Raw genomic sequence first — 21,196 nt, 5'->3', positions numbered from 1 at the left:
AAGGCGGCGGGGGCAGGGAATGGCTCTTTTCTGACTACGGTTTGGCCCCCACACTTACTGAGGCCTGAAGTTTGCTGAGGCCACAGAGCGTGTCTGATAGCAAAGTTGAGTGGAGCCCAGCTCAGCAGTGCTAGTCAAATGTCCTGTCCACCACAGAGCAGGCCATTGTCCCTCCCTCAGGGCCGTCTTTCTGCCCTCTGTCCTCCAGCTTGTCTTTAGAAAGCCATGTTGGTAGTGAGGCCCGGCCCTCCGCACTCCTTTTCTTCTGCCCATGCTTCCTCCATCCACCCAGCATCTCTCCAACTCCTCTGTGGGAAGATGCTGGTATACCAGATTGACAGGTTCTCACTGTGGATCTAGAACAGGCCTGGGGGAAAGATGCCCCCACCCCAAACTCACGGGACACGGGACGTGGGGTGGGGGTGGGAGCTAGGCAAGCCCCAGCACCTTCTGACTCCAGCGCTTAGCTGGAGGTGAGAGGGCTAGGGGAACAGGGGGATGGGAGTCAGAAACTCAGAGGGCGGCACCTCGGAACAGGGCTCCGTATGCCTGAAATCTTCCATTTGTTCTGGGATGCTCCCAGCTTCCCTGTCTGCGTCTTGGGGCTCTTCCCTAGGAGAGCAATGCATGATAACTGTAAGTTTATCAAAACCGTAACACGAGTTTACATATTTATAACAACGCCCTGAAGGAACAATAATAGGGTTCCTCTTAGCTTGAAAGGGGCTGACCTTTGCTCCAGGGCTCCCCCTGGTGGCGACCTCACCTGTCAAGGGTCGCTAGGCTCTGGCGCTATCTCCCCCTCTCCTGGGCTTTTTACTTTGCTTTACACCAAAGGGACCGAACACCCTTGCTCTTGCCGGTTAAATGCCTGTGTCAGGAGTTAAATCTGGTTAGTTCAGAAATGTGTACTTCATCAGTTCCTTCTCAGTTTCTCATGGTAATCTGTTATCGGAAAATACTTAAGTGGAAAATTCCAGAAGTGAATGTTTCATTAGCTACCGCTCTCTTTAGAGCCCGATTTACAAAAGGAGATGTGTATAGGCAGAAACTACTGTGATTTCTTTAAAATGTATGCCTTAACATAAATAACTTTTTAAAAAATTACATTTCCCAAATGCCATCCCCACTTCCTGGGGCTGTCCTCTGAGGATAACAATCCAAGATTCTATCTTTTTTTATCCACTGGGAAACCGGGAACCCACGTTTCCTTGGCTTGAAAAAGGGCGGGGGGGAGAGGGGGAGGGGGAGGAAGGGGAACTACAGAGACCCAGGCTTGCTCTGCGCGCCCCCTGGTGGTGATTTTTTCATTGACGAGCAGCTGGGCTGTTAGGAATTCTGGGGCTCCCAAAACAATTCTTTTTTCAGGACCTCTTAATTTGCTTTGAAACGATGGGGCACCCCAACATCTAGTAACACAAATATCGACCCTTCAAATTATTTGCAGATTATTTAATAACTGGCTTACTAATGCAGGGCTGGCGCACTCACACACCTATCTGCCCTTAGTTATGGGGAACCAGTCACCTATCTGGAAATTCTGCTGTGTTGTTGAAAGAAAGGTGGGAGGGAGGGTCAAATGGGATTAGAGCATCACTATAGAGGTGACTTTTAGACTACCAGGGGTCTCTGGACTGCACTGTGAGGAACTACTCATGGGTGTAGGTTACAGATGCACTTGAAGACAGAGCCTGCCCAGAAACATGATTGTGAGAGGGTCAGGGGCTTGGGAAACTATGTCTCCAGTGCTCCTCCTGCGCCCGGGTTTTTGTTCCACCTTGCAGTTTCACAGTCATCTCTGTCCATGGGCTGAGTGTGCTTGCCTGGTTGGGTGGCGGGCCAACTGTGTTTCGTGTGGGGTGAATCTACAGACAGATGGCCAGCTGAGGTCCTCTGCCTCTGCGGACACACGGAAGCTTCTTGTAGACTGAAGGTTGGCAGAAATGACCGTTTTCCTCAGGGAACAAGGGGGGAGAGTGAGACTCCTCAGAGGAGACCCTTGACTAGCCAGGTTCTCAGAGCCTGTGGGTGACTGGGGCTAGAATCTGGACTGAATTTTATCCCATAGGCCACTGCAGCTTTTTGAGCAGGGGAGTGGCATAAACAAACTCCTTTCTAGAAGTTGACTCTGAGGCTAAGCAACCACCCAAAGGAGAAATGGAGTAGAGGGAGTGTGGATGGGCGCTGCTTCCACTCCTGGTCCTTACCGTCTGTGCATGGGGACTTAGGTGGTTTCTTCTCTTGGCTGGGAAACCAGTCCACGTGTCTAAGCCGTCCCTGGTCACTCCTAGGCTGTGTGGCTTCCGTACCCTGCAGCCATATGCTGAGAGGATCCCCGTGGTGGCCTCGGATGGTGTCACCATCAACTTCACCTCCCAGATCTCCCTCACAGGCCCGGGTGTGCAAGTGTACTACAGCTTGTACAACCAATCAGACCGTGAGTACAATGGGGTGGGGAGGGGGTGTGCACATGTGTGTGTGTGTGTGTGTCTTACCCCTTTGCTGTCCCTAGATGTGCACAAGCATTTATGAGGCTAGGCCACAGTGAGAGTGCTGTGTGTTCATACACGTGTGCACACGACACATAGTTCCACGTGCTGGGCAGGCCAAGTTACCCGTATCCCTTTGTACATGTTGCCTTGATGTAGCTCTGCATGGACCGCAGACACCAGGCCCCGGAGGTGTGTGGGCACCTAATTGTGTGCCTGTAAGAATGCAAATGCATGTATTTCACGCCTCGTGTCATAAGTGTGCCCTTCTGCTTCCATTGCCTCCCGTGGGTCCCCAGCCTGCCCTGGAGAGTTCCTCTGCTCCGTGAATGGACTGTGTGTACCTGCGTGTGACGGAATCAAGGACTGCCCCAACGGCCTGGATGAGAGAAACTGCGGTGAGTCACCCGATGCCTTCCCTCCCCTCTCCCTCACTGGACTAACTTTACCCCACGCGTGGTTCCTCCACGCAAGCGTCCAGGAATCCAGGGTTCTTGCACTGTGTCAGGATGGCAATGTGGAAAAGTGGCCTCCCCAGAGCCAGCCAGCACCCATGCCTTCCCCACTGAGGGAGTGTCTGGGACACACTGTGACCCTCAGCTCAGATTTCACCCTTCATCATAAGCAAATGTGCCAACTCTCTGTCCTGGCCAATCTTCTGAAAAATATCCAGAGGGGGCAGGCCAGAGACAAGCAGGGAGGGCTGCTGGGCCGCGTCTCTCAGGGACGGGGTCCGGGGTGGGAATCCTTTTCCTCTCTCCTTGAATGGGGTGGGGCCCTCATCCCTCCAGCCTGAGGCAGGAACTGGTTCCCAGGCTAGGGCTCTCAGGAAGAATTCCAAGCAAAGGCTGGCTTCTGACCCCTAGAGTCACCATGTAGGATCAGAGAGTCAAGGTATATGGGCAGCTCGATGCTCCAAACTGCCTTGTCCGTTCTCAGTCTGAGGAGAGAATCAGGGGAAGAGATTTCCTATTTGACCCTGAACCTCTGGGGACCTCAGGCCCATCAGTCATATCTGTTCCCATCAATGAAATGGGCCTTTTCAGGATCGCTGTGAGACGGGTGTGTGGAACTGAGGGAACGTGATGGTGGACACATGATTCAGGGTGCATCCTCTGCCACTGTAAAGCCCCAGCCTGGTCCCCCAGCCCCTCCAACCACGGTCCACTGTACCCACAGTCTGCAGAGCCATGTTCCAGTGCCAAGAAGATAGCACGTGCATCTCACTGCCTAGAGTCTGTGACCGGCAGCCTGACTGTTTCAATGGTAGCGATGAAGAACAGTGCCAAGAAGGTAGGGGACCCTGCCCGAGGTCTCCAAGATGATCAAAGGGGGTCGCAGCAACACCTCCTGCTACCCCGTCCCTGTCTTGGTATCTAAATACTACCAACCTACTGTGCATACATCAGCACGCTCAGCTGTCTGCTTAGAGGTCTGTCCATCCACTCACCTGTCTATCCACCCATTTATCTAACATCCACCCACCCACCCACCCACCCACTCATCATCCACCCTTCCCATCCCCCATGTCACACAAGTCCTTGCTCATCTGTTGACCCACCAACCCGGCAAACAGTTTTCTGTATACCCAGCTACCTCTCTAGGAGTCTGTGGTTCCATCCATCTAGGCAGCCAGTCTGTCAGCAAGCTAGTCATCTATCCAACTGAATACTCAACCAACACGGGCAGGCTACCCAGTGGTGGGTCAGGTTAGTGGGGGGGGGTAGAAATAAGATGGCAGACATGTGGTACCTGGTCTCGGGGAGTTACCTCTTAGTAAGAGGATGTGACGGGTGACGGAGAGCCTTTGGGACACCATGTACAATAGTGTGGGAAGGCTGGGGGCATGGAGAGCTTCTTGGAGGAGGTGTGCTTTTAGCTGGAGAGCTGGGGGTTAAGCAGACTGGGGCATTGGAAGTGAGAAGAGTGAGCACAGAGCAGGGAGCACTGGGATGTCCATTCCGGAAGAGCACGGCAGGGCGGTTGTCTGTGACATCTGGGGAAACAGACCCACTCCTGTATCTCTAGTCTGACAGGAGAAGCATAGTTTTGTCTTCAGGGGCTTCATGGGAGTATGAGGTCGGGTAGTCTGAGAGAGGGAACACAGCCTCACTATCAACGGGTCCGGCTGAGTATGGGGTGAGAGGAGACCCTAGAGGAAACTTGGGGAACCCTTCGGTGTGATTGAGACCCCCTCCTCCCTAGTCTCCTGGCCTCTCCTGGTGCCATTTTCTCTGGGTCTCGCTTTGGAAGGCGCCCTCGTTGCCCAGAGACCCACACAGTGGCCTGCCCGGTCCCCTCCATCCCAGGAGTGCCCTGTGGGACATTCACTTTCCAGTGTGAGGACCGGACCTGCGTGAAGAAGCCCAACCCAGAGTGTGACGGCCAGTCAGACTGCAGGGACGGCTCAGACGAGCAACACTGTGGTGAGCCTGCGAGCCGGGGCTGTGCAGGGAAGCCCGGCCTGGGAGGAGCAGGGACCCTCGTGGGATGCAGGAGGCGACTTCGCCACCTGTCCGTTCTGCGCATAGCCGTCTCTGCTGCCTTTTCCTGGGCCCGTCTCTTCCCCACCCCTGGCCACTCCACTGCTTTCCTTTTCTTCTGTCTCCATTTCTCACCAGTCTTTCTTCCTCCCCCCTCCATCTTCTCTGTCCCCTCTCCTTCCCTCTCCTACCTCCAGACTGTGGCCTCCAGGGCCCCTCCAGCCGCATTGTGGGCGGGGCCGTGTCCTCAGAGGGTGAGTGGCCTTGGCAGGCCAGCCTCCAGATTCGGGGTCGACACATCTGTGGGGGGGCTCTCATCGCTGACCGCTGGGTCATAACGGCTGCTCACTGCTTCCAGGAGGACAGGTGAGAGGACACGGCAGGGCCTGGAGGTGGGCGGAGGGAGGGCCACGCACGGGAGGTACAGCAGGCGCGGACTGGACTCAGACAGGGAGCGGGTAGAGAGCATCCCCGAGTGGCCGCCAGGGCCTGTGGGCTCCGGCCTGGCTCTGCCGCAGACATGCTGTGTGTCGCTGGCTGGTTGTTCAGCCTTTCTGTGTTCTCCTCTTGCTCTAAGTTGAGAGCACTATTGTTTACTCATTCTGTTAACGCAATGTTTGCGCTCTTCCCACATGCCAAGGGCTGGGCTAGACATCAGGGAGGTAGCGGAGGAGACCACTGTCCAGGCTGGTCACAAGTCGTCACCCCTACTGTAATCTGAACCATAATGGGGAGGGGGCAGGGAAGCTCGCAGGGGACATCTCAGTGGCCCTCAAACCCCTTTCCCTGGTGATATGAACCCCCTTTCAGTCCTAAGTGGATCAGAGCCCCAAGCCTCTCAGGGCCCTCCCCCAGAGGCCTGCAATCTCTTGCAACCTCTCTCGGCTTCTGAGGACCCGTCGTCAGGGCCAGGCACACTCTGCCCTGCCTACCTACTCTTCTTAGCTCTCTGCTAATTTCTTCACTGAGCCCCTCCCAAGCCCCACCGTGTTCTAAGTCTGCAAAATGGGCTACAGCCAGGGACGCACAGCCTCAGACCTGGGCTCTTTGTGTCTCAGTGGTGTCTGCTTAGAACATGGACGTAGAGAACGTTCCCACTTTATAGATGAACCTTGGAGGGGGGTTGGTGGCTTGGGGGGGGTCAGATAAGGCTCTTCATGACTGCCGACTGCATATAAGGGACAACATATAAGCCACTCAGCTCAGGGGTGGGTACTGTGGCCCCATTTTGTGGATGAGAAAACTGAGGACGAGTCCCTTAGTTACTAGAGAAGGCCGGGCTTAGCTAGGAGAGATGAGGCTGGGGGTGGAGCCCAGGCTTGAGAACACAGACAGGTGCTCGAGCATCACTGTGTGATGGTTGGGAGAAGAGAGAGATGGTACAGAGGGAGATGGGATCCCTCGCCCCAGTGGGAAAGCTGTTATCAACGGGGTCCCTGGATGGGAGACTGAGCAGCGGAGCCATGATGCTCTTCCTTGCCTCCCGTCCAGCATGGCCTCCCCGAGGCTGTGGACCGTGTTCCTGGGGAAGATGAGGCAGAACTCGCGCTGGCCGGGCGAGGTATCCTTCAAGGTGAGCCGCCTGTTCCTGCATCCGTATCATGAGGAGGACAGCCATGACTACGACGTGGCCCTGCTGCAGCTGGACCACCCCGTGGTGTACTCGGCCACTGTGCGCCCCGTCTGCCTGCCCGCGCGCTCCCACTTCTTTGAGCCAGGCCAGCACTGCTGGATCACAGGCTGGGGAGCCCAGCGAGAGGGGGGTAAGCTGGGGCAGGTGGTGGGATCTGGGGTCTCGGTGCAGGCGTGGAGGGTGGCTGTCAGGGTCCCACCGCTGCCGGGCCCTGCAGCTTCAGGATGGACGGAAGTGGATTTTAAGAGAGAGAAGTCTGTGACAGGGCCCGGGGGTCCTGCTACCACCCTTTCCCCACTCCTTTACCTTAGACGGCACTGAAGAACTTAGCCAGGAAGGAGAACTATGAGCTCAAGAACACACAGGGATGCCACAGCTTGGCACCACGAACCCTGGGGCTGTGGGTGGGGGTCAGATGAGGCTCTTCAATATTGCAGTCAGCACTGAGGGGAAGATGTCATATAAGCCACTCATCTTAGGGTTGGGTACTATAGACCCATTTTGTTGATGAGGAAACTGAGGCTGAATCCCTTAGTTACGCAAAGCCACCAGTCAAGAGAGCTGGACAGGGACTCAGATCTAGAACTGGCTTCCCTATAGGGCCCAGGGTTTCCTGCTTCTGCTGCTAGGACAGGAGCCGCCCTGTCTGGAGGCCGCCCCTCAGTTCTGCAAAGGCAGGCTTGGCTGGCTTATCTGCAGTCTTGACTGTAACTGGCACATGGTGATGGACCACTTGGAAGTAGGGGGCAGGTGCGTTGTGATGCTGGGGCCTGAACCAGGGCCTCATGTGGGCTAAGACAAATGTCCCATCACCCAGCCACACCCTGCCCTCTACAGAGATAGCCTAAAGATGGGGACGCCGAGGTGAGGGGGGCAAAGCAAAGGGCTGCTCCCCGTCACTCGCTCACCAACACACATACGAGCACCTACTGTGTGTCAGCACTGAGGCCAACAGGGAGGATGCCGGTGAGAGCACTTGGGAAAGACAGACCATGGTGTGAACCATCACAGATGGAGAACAGGAAACAGCCCAGGGAAGGCACCTGCCCAGCAGAGCCAGGAAGGCGTCAGGAGGTGGCGTCTGCACTGAGGCTGGGAGTGACCACTATGGGTGCCTGGGAAGCAGGGGGTGGTGGGAAGGGCAGAGGTGTCCGGTAGGCAGGTCTGAGAGCGCTCTCCGCTCTCTGCTGCAGGGCAGCGGGGGCAGGTGCGGTGTGGCTAAGGGAAGGCCTTGGAGCATGGGGGTCTTGAGGGCCACCACAGGAATCCTGGGTGAGGAGTTCTCCCCACCTGCATCTCAGAACCAAAGGGGCTTCAGAACCCTAGTCTGGCCCAGTGCGAGACAGGAAGATACGAGCCCACAAGATCCCTGAGGACAAGGTCTGAGCTGAACGGAGACCAGTGAAGGGCTTGCACGCGTATCTGAGAGCATCCCCAGGGCCCACGACAGAACAGAGGGAGTCTGGCCGAGCCTTGAGGAAAGAGGGAGGGGAAATGCTCTAACAGGCTTTTTGGGGTGGGGGTGGGTGGGAGCGTTGACACCATGAGCCATGCAGGGCAGCCAGCAGGGACAGGGCAGGGTGGGAAGGTATTCGCATGGGGGGCGGATTCCCAGCCCCACACGTTTTGCCTCTGCAGGCCCCGGTAGCAGCACCCTGCAGAAGGCGGACGTACAGCTGGTCCCTCAGGACCTGTGCAGTGAGGTTTACCATTACCAGGTGACCCCACGCATGCTCTGTGCTGGCTACCGCAAGGGCAAGAAAGATGCCTGCCAGGTAACTACGCACCTACGGGGTGTGGGCTGAAGGGCCTGCTCATGGCTGCAAAGGCTCATAGCAGACCCTCTGGGTGGAAGATCTTTCCCGTTCTGCTCCTTGCTATCCTGAGACCTTGGGGCTGGGGTCACGCAGGTGAGACCGTCACCCTGAGGCAGTCATCTCTCCTGTTTTAGGGTGACTCTGGAGGCCCACTGGTTTGCAAGGAGCCCAGCGGCCGCTGGTTCCTGGCAGGGCTGGTTAGCTGGGGCCTAGGCTGTGGCCGACCCAACTTCTTTGGCGTCTACACCCGTGTCACACGAGTGATCAGCTGGATCCAGCAGGTGCTGACCTGAGGGGCTGTTCTACAGGGCTGGACCTGCCTCCAGGCCAAATTCAGGGTGCCCACCCCAACAGGGCACGAGTATTCTGGGGCGAGTGACCCGCTAAGGCCTGTCCCCTCAGGCCTACTCCAGTGACAGCAGAGAGAAGGGTGTCAGCTGGTGGTTAGGATGCCTCCTGAGGTCCAGGGCCCAGCCTCAGCCCAGCTGCAGTTCTAGCCCTTCCCCTCCTCCCTCCTACCACTGTTTTGGGGTGGGGTCTGGTGGCAATGATGCTGGCTCCCAGGTCCCTGTAGGAAAGTAAGAATCCTTCCCCTTGCAAAAGCCTCTTGGGGGAACTGCTCTCAGAGAAAGTGCCTCTACCAAGGCCCTATCAGAGCCCTTCCTTCCGACTGCCAAGTGGGCCGTACTGTACGCCAAATCATGGGGCAGCCTGAGCTGCAGATGCCTCCTGCAGCTCTGCCTGCTACAGGGGCCTCCCTGCCACTCACCGGAGGCCCGCTGTCTGCTCTGGAAATAAAGCACTTGACCAAGCCCTGACGCTGGTATCTGAGCGGCTCCACACATCTTATGCCTGTCACTGAGCAGACCCGCTGCTGGCTCAGCCCCTTGTGACGTGTACAGAGGCCACCGTTGAGAGCAGTGGGAGCTGGGAGTCCAGGGCAGATGAGGGCTTTTCAGAGGAATGGGCACAGGGCATATAGCCCCAGAGAGCAGGGCACACAAGGAACCGGGGAGCTGGGTAGAGCCAGAACACAGGAAAAGGAAGAGCAACCCAGAGGGCTGCAGGGAGGTGAGACACAGGACGAGCTGAGGATCTGACCCGGAGGCTATGGGGGCCACAGCAGGGTGGAAAGCAGAGCCGCCTCACATTTGCTGACCAGCACCTGTACCATGTTGGGGTAGCTGAAGTCGGGGGAGGAGCCCAGCCAGCCAGCCAGCCGAGCAAGCCACGGCCTGAGCTGGAGGGTTTAAAACACACGGGCGGCCCCTGGAGGCAGTGGTGATAAGTGCACTGAGCTCTGGAACTGGCAAGGAGTGGGGAGTGGGGGGGGGGGGGGACTGGAAGCAGCGGGAGGGCTCAGGAAGGCAGTGGAGCCCCTGGACCTGTGGATAAGTCATGAAAAGGTCATAGAACAGTCTCCCTGAATTCCTAGCCCTAGGGATCTCTGCTAAAATTCGGGGTCCCACCTAGTGTCTATTAATCTTAAAACAGGGGAGGAGGGAGGACGCCATCTTTGAACAGGCCTCCAGCTGGCTTCCAAAAGCTGTCTGGAAGAGTTAAGCTCACCTTTAGAAACTGTGTCCTTATGGTTGTGATGACATTTCCACACCTGGAGCTGGCAGGAGGGTGCCCCAGTGGCCTTATCATATCACTGCTGGGGGTAGGGACCCTCAGAAATTGCTACCCTTAACTCCGACTCCTGAGCCCAGGACTCAGTCATATCCTCTGAGGGAAAGAGACAACGGCGAGGGATTAGGGGGACTTCAGAAAGGAGGCCCTTGAGTGGGTCTCCCTCGCCTAAAGTGTAGCCCTGTTCCCGGAAGTTGGCCAGAGGCAAAGGGAGGCAGCCAGGCCGAGCCTGTTTGTTCAGGTTTATTTCATGGCGGGCGAGACGCAGTTGACAGACATGTGCCCATCCTGGGGGTTCAAGACACGGGCGGGGCAGCCCAGCCCGCTACACCTGTCCCCTTCCCCATCCCAAGTTCCTGGATGGCCTGGTGACTGACACTGCTGAACACACGGTGGCACAGAGGGGTGGCCGAGGTGCCATCAATCCCGGACCTTCTGTCCTGCCTGGCTAAGTCTTCACATTGTACCCACCAGCATCTGAGACCACAGTGTCCCTTACGGGGGCTGGGCTAGCATCCCTCCCCTCAGAAGGTAATGATTGCAGCCCCAACATGCTCAGGGCTTCCAGGAACCCCGTGATCCTCCCTGATTCTCACAACAACCCTGTGAGGTAGGTGGGAGGAGAGGGTGACCCTACGGTGCCACGGAGGCTGAGGCTCCAGGAGGTACACTGTCTGGGCTGGGACAGGGTGTATGCGCCATGCAGCAAGGGCGCCCAGGGTAGGGGACAAAGGGGCCTGGGAGATATGGGGGTGGGCAGTGCCACAGTTTGGCCATGGCGACTCTGCCTGGAGACCCCAGGGCCCCAGCTCAGGCCTTCCGAGGTCCCAGAGGGCCCCAGGCCCGGCCCCAAGGCAGGAGTGAGTCTCAGCCCAGCAGATGCAGGCAGCATGGCCAGGGTGGAGGGCATGTCTTCCTCCTCAGGCCAGGGGCCCACCCCGTGGTACAAAAATAAAGGATTTCAGATCGGAACCCCAAGTCCCTGGAGGTGATCTGGGGGCTCACATCCGGGTGCCTCTGGCTTGTAATAGCTAGAAAATAAGAGGGGGGGGGGACAGAGGGAGAGGAAAGGGGGTCAGAAATCCAGGGGTGGGGGGTGGGGGTGAGGACAGGGTAATGCCAGGACAGGAAAGTTGGGGAGAGTGGGGGGAGGGAGGGAGAGAGGGAGAGAAAAAGGCAAGTGAGTCCCAGGCTGGCTCTGGAGGGGGGTGGGGCTGCGGCCCAAAGGAGGTGGAGTCAGAACGGAGGAGGGGAGAAGCTGGTGGTGGCAGCCTGGTGGCAGGGCAGGGATGGGCGGCAGATCACTGCTGTCCCAGGTAAAAAGGGGACACTGGAAACAGCTGTCCACCCCCATCTTAGAATCCAACTGTGGCCCAGAGAGAGGCGGTGACTTGCCCAAGGTCACACAGGGAGCTGAGGCTGTCTGAAGGCTATGGTCAGCCAGTCAGAGAGCAGATGTTTTTCCTGCCACACTACAATCCTTGGCAGGCTCCTGCCAGCTCCTCAGCCAAGGGACACCACACATGGCCTGTCCACCCACTCCACAGAACTAGGGGGACACAGTACCCACATGCAGTGCTGCAGGAGCTTCTAAACATGCGGGGTGTGGCAGAGGCCCGCGGCTGGTCCTCCCCTCCCCAGCCTGGCTCCAGTGCTGAGTGTGAGAGTCTCCACCTCTGGACTCTGTCAGTTCTCTGGGCCTCACCCCAAGGACCAGATAAGTTGTGAGACTTTGGTGGGTGGAGAGAATCAGCCAAAAATCGGCTCGAGTCCAAAGATAAAAATATGAGCACCCTCCTTGCTTCCGCCCCTCCCGCCAGCTCTGCCAGGCTACAAACCAGGGGCGGCAGCTCTGGGGGCGGGCGCGGGGCCGAGGAGCTCTCACTGCAAGCTCAGGCTTGGGTCTGGGAGGGTGCGGACAGGGACCTGCAAGGAGGAAACGTGAGGAGGCAGGTGGGAAGAGTGGGGCCTGCGGCCAAGGCCAGCCTCAGAGGTGCTCTGCAGGGTTGGAGGACAAAGAGCAGATGCGGCCACGCCCCTCCTCCCCAGGCCAGGAGGCAGGAGGGGCCGGAAGGGGCGAAGGAGGCGGCAGGCAGGATGCTTGGGGATGCAGGGCGAGGGGGCCTGGGGACAGGGCTCGGGAGACTGGGACTAGGGCAGCCCCAGGGTGGAGACGGGAGCAGGCGGAGAGGAAACCTGGGCAGGGGCAGAGAGGGAAGAGGCAGGGTGCAGATGAGATCCAGGAGGAAGAGGAGGTGGATGAAGATGAAGCAGGACCTCCAGCAGGAAGCGGAGGAGGAGGAGGCGGTGGTGGGAGGGAGAAAAGGTTAGCGGGATCCTGAGATGACAGGGCTGCAAGAGAAAGTGAGAGAGGGATGGTTATGGGCGAGGCGCCAGGCGCTGAGCTAACCCTGGTGGCCCGCCCCCGCAGTTCCCGGCGGCAGCTGCTCCAGCAGGGAGAGGGCGGGAGGCCCGGGCTGTCATTAGCAATCGTCCTCTTGGGGGCGGGCTGCACCTTTCTCCTGGGCATCCGCCTCCACCTGCACCTGGGCCACCTCCACCTCCTCCACCTCCTGCCGCCGCTGCTCCTCCAGCTGCTCGTCCGTGCTCTGTGCACCCGCCGCGGGCCAGGGAAGAGAGAGTGGAGACACTGACGAGGGGGCGGGGCCGCGGGCGGCTGTCCGCAGGGACCCCGACCTCAGGACCGAGGGGCAGGCGTGACGAAAGGGACCTCTGGGAGAGGGAGGGCTGCAGCCAAAGCAGCTGGTGGGTCTTCCCTAGCCCAGAGGGGAGGCTCGGAGCCCAGGCAGGCTGCTGTTTATAGAGCCCAGCGAGGCTACGGGGAGGGCTGGAAGAGGAGCCCGCGGGCTCCTGGGAAGGCCTTACTTTGGAAGGATGGATCCAGAGCAGGAACCCAAGGTTGTCCCAAGGCAGTCACCAGCCAGATCTAGATGCCAGCAACAGTGTCTGGCAGCCTGGGCCAGGTTGGTGACACGAGGGTGGGGGGCTGGGGGGAGGGGAGGTCAGTGCAGCAGGGTACCCTGCACTCTGGCAGGGAGGAGCCAGCCACTGGCACGGGGAACACACGGGAAGCCAGAGTTCCTACGACTCCAGTACATGGGCATAGCTCCCGCCTTCCCAGCCTGAATCATACCTAACGTGAGGGCCCTACCTCAGGCTCAAGAGGGCAGGACCCTACTGCATTCCTTCCCACAGGCTGCCGGTCAATGGTGTGCTCTTGGAAACTGGCTGCCTAGGCCAGAGCCCACAGGGTTCCCGAAACCCTTCAGGCAGGCTACCCAAAAGTCCTGGGGAAGGCTAGGATATCCTGACCTAGGCTGATGGGTGACCTGATGGGTCACCAGGGGGTCACCAGACCCTGGGAAATAAAGCAGCAGATGGAACCCAGGAGTTCCAGCCTGGAATCCCCAGAGCCCATGACCCACCACTGCTCCCTTCACAGAGAATCCGGCAAAGATGTGAGAAGAGAGACTTGCCAGAGGTCATAGACAGCAGCATGCCACACCTGGCTCCCACTTCGGTGTGTTCTACCTCGTGCCTTAGCAGCTGCCCATGAGGCCCTTTTATGATACCTCACGATGAATAAGGGGCATCAGGCCCACTCTGTCTGGGGCCTTGCAATGGTCCTGCCTGACTGCTCCCCAGCCTGGGCCAAGGGTATGAGCTGACTGGACCGTAGTGGCATGGGATGGATGGCGTTGGCTGTGACCATGACCATGAGTGTTATGTGGGTGCGGCAGGAGGGAGGAGGAAGCAGCAGGATGGGGGAGGGGCGCCTTCCCCATGCAGGGCAGGGACTCACCTTGGTCTTGCGAGTGGACTCTGAGCTCAGGCCGTGTGGGCAGCTGTGGAGCTCCTTAGACACCACACACAGGAACTCGGCCTGGTCCTCGCTGCCGTAGTTGTAGGAGGAGCCGATGTTCACCAGCTGGAGGGAGACACCAAGAGGACAGGGGTAAAGGGTGGGGCAGGGGGCAGGAGAGACACCAGGCACCAGTCTGTGCGGGAAGCTCCTGGTTTCCCAGAGGCACAGAGCATAGGAAGGCAGGGCCCTTGGTCCCCACAGCACGTTGGGACCTGACCCCAAAACAGAGGGTAATAGCACCCCAACTGTACCCTACAACTGGGTGCTGGTTCCTGAAGCAAGTGGGGCCCACGTCACTCAGACACTGCTTGCAGTAGCTTTAGGGCAAGGCTTGCAGGCTCGGGTGGCCGAGTAGAGCCTATGGAATATTCCTTTCCTTTTCAGAAAAGACAGCCAACTCCTGAGGCTACAGGGCCCAGACTGGTGACCCCTGACCTGCTGGCCTAGTCTCCAAGAGCAACTGCCCAGCTCTCTTTCCATCTCTCTCTCTCCAACCCCCCCCCCCACGGCTGTCTGTCTGTCTCTCCACCCCCTACCATCTCTCTCTCCTAAGATCAAAGGTCTCCTTCGTATGGCCCTTCTGACAAAAACAAAACAAACAAAGAAAACGTGAAGGGACCAAAGTTCTTGGGACCAACTCAGCAGGCCACGAAAAACATTACCCTCCCTCCGCCAGCAGAGGGCAGGAGAGACAGCAGACTATCAGAGTGGCAAGTGCCACCTCCTCCCTGGAGTCCTAGGAAGCTGAGGGTGACACTGACTGACTTCCTGACTCCAAGCCTGGGCTGTGGGGGTGACCCTTGTGCCAATGAATGAGCCTTTCCTGGTGGCTCTTCTCACTGTCACAAAGGCTGAGCAAAGGAGGAGCTCACACCCCAGGCTGCAGAGGCTGGGGGAGGAGCTGGCTTGCTCAAGTAGGATTGACAAGAGCAGGGCTGGAAGAGAGGTGCCCTCCCATCAGTCCCAGCCGGCTGGCTGCTCTTCCTCCTGGTGGCTATCCCGGAAGGCCAGCCTTCTCCAGTTTCCATGCAGAGGAAGTTGGTAGGCCAGGCCATAGGGGAGGGGCCCTGTTCAACTCTTCTCTTCCTCTCAAAACTGTTTAGAACTTGGGTTCATTTTGGGGCTCAGTGCCCCCCTAGCATCCCAAGAGGCAAAGCATAGCTGTGTGGCTGATAACAGGACTCTCCCAAGGTGACCTACATATGACCTAGAGGCACTGCTGGTCACATGGGGAGCCACCACCTGGGGCTTCCAGGAAAGGGAAAAGCTAATCATTGTGCATGTGTGTCATGAGACCATGGAGGTCATGATAGGGTGTACTGACTGGTTTTGTGGGTCAACCTGACAAAGGCTGGAGTTATCACAGAGAAAGGAGCTTCACTTGGGGAAGTGCCTCCATGAGATCCAGCTGTGGGGCATTTTCTCAGTTGGTGATCAAGGGGAAGGGTCCCTTGTGGGTGGTGCCATCCCTGGGATGGTAGTCCTGGGTTCTATAAGAGAGCAAGCTGAGCAAGCCATGGGAAGCAAGCCAGTAAGAACCATCCCTCCATGGCCTCTGCATCAGCTCCTGCTTCCTGACCTGCTTGAGTTCCAGTCCTGACTTCCTTTGGTGATGAACAGCAGTGTGGAAGTGTAAGCTGAATAAACCTTTTCCTCCCCAGCTTCCTTCTTGGTCATGATGTTTTGTGTAGGAATAGTAACCCTGACTAAGACACAGGGATTCTACTTAACTCAGTGATTCTGGTCTCCTGCACCTGAGCTGCCCCTGAGGACCAGAGACTGGCTGCTGTGACCAGGATGCCCAGTGGCGAGGATCCCCTGCCTCGCTCCTTCCCAGCCCACCTGTGCCCAGCAGATACTTTTGTAGCCTTGCTTAGTCCCGTCTAAGAACAGCATGGAGCTTGGAGAGGACTGGCGGCTGGAGAGGACAGACTTAGTTAGGGTGTCCTCGTCCCCAGCTCACCTGCTCGAAGCGCCAGCCGTCGGACATGGTGGAGACCATCTGTGTGAGCTCCTCCTCCTGGCACTGTAGCACGCGGTACACATGCTTGGGTGGCACCTGTGGGTAAAACACAAACATGGAGGGCACTTCTAAGGGCACCAGTCACTCAGCTGCTCCCTCCCCAGCGCATAACCTTAGACAGAGGGCAGGAAAGGTAGATGGGAAAGGGGGGAGCTGTGCTCTGAAGCCCTACTATGTGCCAGATGCTTCCCATGCAGCATGGGAGACCCTTATGAATTACAGACATTTATACTGAGACTCTCAGAGAGGTTCAGGGACTTGCCTAGGGTCACCGGTTCAAGGGTGGCAGAGCCACGTGTAGAATATGGGTGATATAAGACAGAAGACAGGAGATGTTCTTCCTGGGTTACTGGTGGAGTCAGGCCCTCACCTCCTTAGTCCCCGTGGCTGGGAGGCGATGTCTCACCTTGTCCCCCAAAGGCCTGGGGTCTGAGCTCTGAAATGCTAACCCCGAAAGTTTGTGGGTCTACTCAGGGACTGTCTGACTTTGTGAAGTGGACATTTACTCATCCTGTGTGGCTGGAGGTGTGGGAGGGGGCTGGGCTGCTACTGATATCCTCTGTGAGCATGGGTAGCTAGGCAACTCTGAGCATCTCTGCTTTCATAGAGGAAAACAAGGGCATGATAACCCTTGGTCACATGCCCCAGAAGCCAGGCACGGGTAGAACCCTAGCAGTGTATATCCAGGCTGGGGCTGTGCTGGGCAGTCTGGGAGGCCTCCCTGGTCAGGCAGCTCAGCCTCTCCCTCTCCCATCATTCCCCTCCCCCTCCCTCCACTGGCCCCCGCTTCCTCTCTCCAAACCTGGGTCACTGTGTAGTCTTTCTCCTCCATCCTGTCTTTGATGATTCGAATCAGAGGACCGATGTTGTAGAACTCAGCTTCCTCCAGGACCCCTGGGGCACAGAACAGTCCAGTCACCTTTACTGTCCCCAGACCCTGTTCTCCTTGTCCCCAGACCTACTTCCTGCTCTGGACGTAGGATCCATGAGTTCAAGAGTCAGGAAAGAGGTAACATTTTAAGTCTAGGGATTTGCCCAGGAGGGGAGGGGCTGACTAGCATTCACAAAGCCCTGGGTTCGATGCCCAGCACCATACAAACCATGAGTGTGGCGAACACGTGTAATCCTAGCACTTGGGAGGTAGAAGCAAGAGTACCAAAAGTTCAAGGACATCCTTGGTTATATAAGGAGTTTGAGGCCAGCCTGGGCTATATGAGACCTAAACAAGCAAAAAGAACATTTTGTCCCCCTTGGTCTCCACATAAAAGGCTGAGATGTGACTCCTCAGTCAACCCTGTTTGCATGAGCGTGTGATCCAGGACTACTTGTTATGCCCACTAGTTCACAACCTGGAGCCATTTTGGGCATCAAGAGAGAAGGCTTACTGGGACTGCCCTAGAATACTCCAGAGAGGGCTGAGGCTACCCACTGTGTGTCCTCGTTTATTGAACACATGCTAAGTGCCAGGCCTGTGCTGGGAGCATCACATTCTTCATGGTGCTTGTTAGAACTAGAAGTGAATTCCTTCCTTCTGTCCACTGAACAACTGGGGAAACTGAGTCTAAGAGACAGGAAACAGCTGGCCCAAGGTCACATGGTCAGTAAGCCACTGAAATAAGGCAAGCTCTACCTTCAGAGCCTGGGACCCCTCAGTAGAAGGAAGCTTCTGTGTACCTCCAGCTACCACTCTGAGCTGTCGGTACATAAAGCCCCTGTGGGTCCATCAGAGGTCCTGGAACACGGGGCAGTGGGTGTCACTGTCTGTGTGTTACAGACTGATCTGAGAGACCAAGCCAGCCATCCTGCTTCCCACGGTGACCCGGGATGGGGTCAGGGACCATCACAGAGTGTGTATGTCCTCTCAGAACTTAACCTTTGAAACCTAACTACCACATGATGGAGGGACTCTGCCCTGCTGGAGGTAAAGAGTCATGAGGACGGATGCCCGAGGAAGTGAGCGGTCTGACAGAAAGGCTGACAGCCAATGGCTCCCTGCCTGCATGAAACACGCAAGTGGGCAGTTGTCAGCAGGGGAAAGGGTCAGGCCAGCCGTCGCCATGCTAGCACGCTGACCTTGAGTCACAGCCTGCAGAGCAGGGACTGGTGGCTGTTGTTAGAGTCCCCTGAACTTCCTTACAGCAGCTGAAACTGGTTCTGGAGGAGTCATTCTGATCTCTACTAGTGCTCAACCAGTACCTGCCTCAAGGGACAGTGGGCAAGGACCACTGCTAGGCCAGCTCTGTGCTGTGAGTAACTTCCTTCTACCTCTCCACTGCTTACTGAGTTGGGCATAACTGTTTCTACACTTCACAATCTCAGGGGCGTTAAACTGACATTTGCACTGCCTCCTCCTGAACTCCCGCCGTCCCTCCAGATCCTCCTGCACCGCATCTAAGGATATGAGAGCACCAGGGCATTGAAGAGCTAGAACCTGTAAACAGGTATTGAGTGTGATGCTGCTGGAGTGTAAGCCTCCCAGAGGGACCTGCTCCTGAGCCCAGGCCCCACCCACGTGATCTGCTCCCCTTGGACTGCTAGGCAGCTATCAGTAGACTACGCAGAGCTAGCTACCTACAGTAGGCTCTGAACATGATGTCCTTTGGGGAGCCTTCGGATCACCGTCCTCTATCGGGGTCAGTCAGAGAAGACCATGGCCTAGAGCGAGGGCTGCGTAAAGAACCCCCAAGTACACAGGACCCATCTGTCCCAACACACACTCTTCTGAATGTGGGTCAGGATGCCGGCTATTTTGTAGACACCAAGAGAGACTAAAAGAAAACTGACATGTCTGAGCCGGCCTGACCTGATCCAGAGCTCAGTCAAGGGTCCTGAGGAGAACTGGTTTAGGGGGTGACTGCGGTCCCTGCTCTGATCCATTTTCCACCTCACTTCCACATCAGCTGGGCCCAGATATGAGCCTCCAGAGGTTTGGGAAAGATCGAACTTCTACCAACCAGGAAGAACACCCCACCTCTCCACAAGCCACTGGGCCGTAGAGGCTGACAGCTTTCAGGGAGCACCACGAGCTTTGCCTACCGGCTGATGGCAAGCCCCTGCTTGGGAGACACAGAGTAAGGCAGAGAAGGATGACCCAACTCTTCCCCTATCCAGCCGGGAGCATCACAGGCTACACCTGGCTTGCCAGAAGGCCAGGGAGAAAGGTCATTCATTCCCAAAGGCAACAGATGTTTCCGGACCTTGCTGGCTCCTGGCGGATGGGACTCCACTCTTAAGACAGGCAGAAAATAATGGGGAAATGTAGATGGTGTCCTGGCTTCAAGAAGAGCTTTAGGCCTCCCCTGAAGGCTCTGGTAGGCTGTAGAGAGACCCGGACCAGTGCCAGGTGCCAACTCACCCTCCTCAGCCATGTCCTTGTCCAGCACCAATTTGCCATGCCTGAGGAAATTCAATATGGGCCCGAAGTAAGTGGGGTCCCGGTCAATGAGGTAGGCCCCGGTCTCATCCTGAGGAGGAGATGAGAAGTGAGGGGTGTGCAAACTTCCCCAAGCCAGCCCTCCCCCAAACCCCCAAATAAGCTCAAGTCACCACAGGCTAGAAAATGACTACAGGGAGGGAGGAAGCCAAGAGAGCTGGAGCAGTTAAGGATCTGGGTTCCAACCCTGCCTCTGCCTTTTCCAGGTTGTGTGACCTTGAGCCAATCATCCGGCCTCTGGAGCATCTTCCCCCCTAATCAGAGGATTAGATGTGAGCAGAGAGGGTGATGGGATTTCTGAGTGGCCCCTACCTCACTCAGCACAGGACCCAGTGAACTTCCCCTCTTAGGAAAGTTTCCCTCTTGGAGGCTGTCCCCCCAGCCAACCCCACTATCCACTAGATGTTTGCAAGTTTCCAAAAAGGCTGCACTCTGATTGGACACTTGCAGCCTGCAGGGAGGCAGGACTGGCATCTGGACAACCCAGCACAGAAGACTGAGATATTGAGAAGCAGGGGACTCACCCAAGGGCACAGTGTAACAGGGACACAGAATGGGGGACAGAGGACTTTGACCAGCCAACTCCAGAGCACATGCGAAGGCCAAAGTCAGAGAGCAGGGAAGTTCCCCTCTCCTCCCAATTCCTCCCAGGTCACTGGGGAGTTGGCAGGAGAGCAGGGTGAGCCCACAAGTGGTATCTCCAAAGCCAGCGCTCTTCCCCACATTAAGCCCAGCTCCAAGACACCCAGGCCTCCTCCACCCAGTTCCTTGCACCCTTCAGCTGCCCACACCCCAAGGGCGGGGAGAAGCAGCCGCATCAACTCCTTCAAGAGTCAGCCAGGGCAGTAAGGCAGGCCCGGTTTGTGGGTCCCTCCCCAGCGCTCCAAAGTAAGGAAGCGTCCGGGATCCAGGGCAGAGCTCCAAAGCTCCAAATGGCTGCGGCCTGTGCTGTCCCGTTGCCACGGCAATGGGTATAGCTATTCCTCTCGGCTCCGCTTCCTCCCCCTCTTCCTGCCTCGGCTCCCCGCCTCAGAATCCTAGAAAAGCCAGAGGCCGAGGGACGCGCAGGCCGGACGGCCCGGGAGCACGGTGCCAGGACACCCCACCTCCCACCCCCCTGTCCGCGGGCTCAGGGCTCACCCTGTCTGATTGCAGCTCTTCGCCCTGGCACAGGCGGCTAAGGAAGGACTTCTGCTCCCGGCACAGCGTCTGGCGGGTGGTCAGGAACACCGTACCCCCAACGTTCAGCCGCACCCACTTGCCCCAGCCGCCCCCGGGGCAGCCGCCCGCCCCCACCGGTGGCGCTGCCTCCCCGGCCTCCATCCTCATCGCCGGCCGCGGAGTCTGCATCCTTCCCTCCGCACGCCGCGGGCGAGTACCAGGTGCGGGGCATGCCGGGAGCTGTAGTCTGGAGCCAGGACTGGGATGCTCTGCGCTTGTCCTGGTGTGGCTCGGACAGCATGTCCCGCCCCACATTGCCTTTCTTGGCGATCTATCATTTGTGTGTGGCCAGACTGCTTGGTTTGCCGAAGGCTAGGACCCTGCGCAAACAGTGATTCCCTCGACTGACTATTCCCTCCATTTGTTCTGCTTCGTACCGGGGGTGGGGAGATAGGGGTTGCGGGGGGGGGGGGGGTGAGGGAGGGAGGAGGGGGGGCAGCTGAAGAATACCTGACCTGAGAAGAACTTTCTTCCTCCAGAAATTCCTATATTTACCTGAACCTACTTTTAAGAATAGGCACTCATGCCTGTGTGTGAGCATGAGTGTGTGTGCATATGCGTGCCTGAGCCACAGAAGCA

The 21,196-nt window shown here is 57.5% G+C and overlaps 2 protein-coding genes across 8 annotated transcripts in view; one reads left to right on the top strand and one right to left on the bottom strand.

The window, feature by feature from the left end:
• Window positions 1-9,240, top strand: part of Tmprss6 (transmembrane serine protease 6) — a 25,420-nt gene extending 16,180 nt beyond the window's left edge. The window contains exons 10-17 of the mRNA XM_052160889.1: window positions 2,292-2,437; window positions 2,789-2,887; window positions 3,669-3,782; window positions 4,799-4,915; window positions 5,170-5,338; window positions 6,464-6,735; window positions 8,244-8,380; window positions 8,557-9,240. Coding sequence (XP_052016849.1) covers window positions 2,292-2,437; window positions 2,789-2,887; window positions 3,669-3,782; window positions 4,799-4,915; window positions 5,170-5,338; window positions 6,464-6,735; window positions 8,244-8,380; window positions 8,557-8,715 — 1,213 coding nt within the window. The 3' untranslated portion in view covers window positions 8,716-9,240. The remainder of the gene's footprint in view (window positions 1-2,291; window positions 2,438-2,788; window positions 2,888-3,668; window positions 3,783-4,798; window positions 4,916-5,169; window positions 5,339-6,463; window positions 6,736-8,243; window positions 8,381-8,556) is intronic.
• A 1,043-nt stretch (window positions 9,241-10,283) lies between these two features.
• Kctd17 (potassium channel tetramerization domain containing 17) lies at window positions 10,284-20,781 on the bottom strand. 7 transcript variants are annotated; one of them, XM_052161197.1, is made up of 9 exons: window positions 20,537-20,781; window positions 19,319-19,427; window positions 16,766-16,857; window positions 15,904-15,999; window positions 13,878-14,003; window positions 12,570-12,663; window positions 12,332-12,406; window positions 11,893-11,980; window positions 11,016-11,085 (listed from the first exon to the last, which is right to left on the bottom strand). In XM_052161197.1, the coding sequence occupies exons 1-9, from the start codon at window positions 20,744-20,746 to the stop codon at window positions 11,016-11,018; spliced, it is 960 nt and encodes a 319-aa protein (XP_052017157.1). In that variant the 5' UTR covers window positions 20,747-20,781. The 7 variants fall into 7 exon arrangements, with proteins under 7 accessions (XP_052017152.1, XP_052017156.1, XP_052017157.1 ...); XM_052161192.1 differs by lacking the exons at window positions 11,893-11,980; window positions 12,332-12,406 and having other exon boundaries at window positions 10,284-11,085; window positions 20,537-20,773; XM_052161191.1 differs by lacking the exon at window positions 11,016-11,085 and having other exon boundaries at window positions 11,095-12,406; window positions 20,537-20,774.
• Between the last annotated feature and the right edge of the window lie 415 nt (window positions 20,782-21,196).

This window comes from Apodemus sylvaticus, chromosome 17, assembly GCF_947179515.1.
Source record: "Apodemus sylvaticus chromosome 17, mApoSyl1.1, whole genome shotgun sequence".
Taxonomy (NCBI): domain Eukaryota; kingdom Metazoa; phylum Chordata; class Mammalia; order Rodentia; family Muridae; genus Apodemus; species Apodemus sylvaticus.
The sequence above is the reverse complement of the archived record's forward strand: the minus strand, read 5'-3'. Positions and strand labels throughout refer to the sequence as shown.

Bases quoted from the DNA above. Each gene is read 5' to 3' on its own strand.
- Kctd17 (XM_052161191.1), bottom strand. From the start codon at position 20,746: ATGCAGACTCCGCGGCCGGCGATGAGGATGGAGGCCGGGGAGGCAGCG. The intron at 16,858-19,318 runs GTGAGTTGGCAC...TCTGTGCCCCAG, and splicing joins CAAGGACATGGCTGAGGAGG to GGGTCCTGGAGGAAGCTGAG. The intron at 16,000-16,765 runs GTTTGGAGAGAG...TTTTACCCACAG, and splicing joins AAGACTACACAGTGACCCAG to GTGCCACCCAAGCATGTGTA.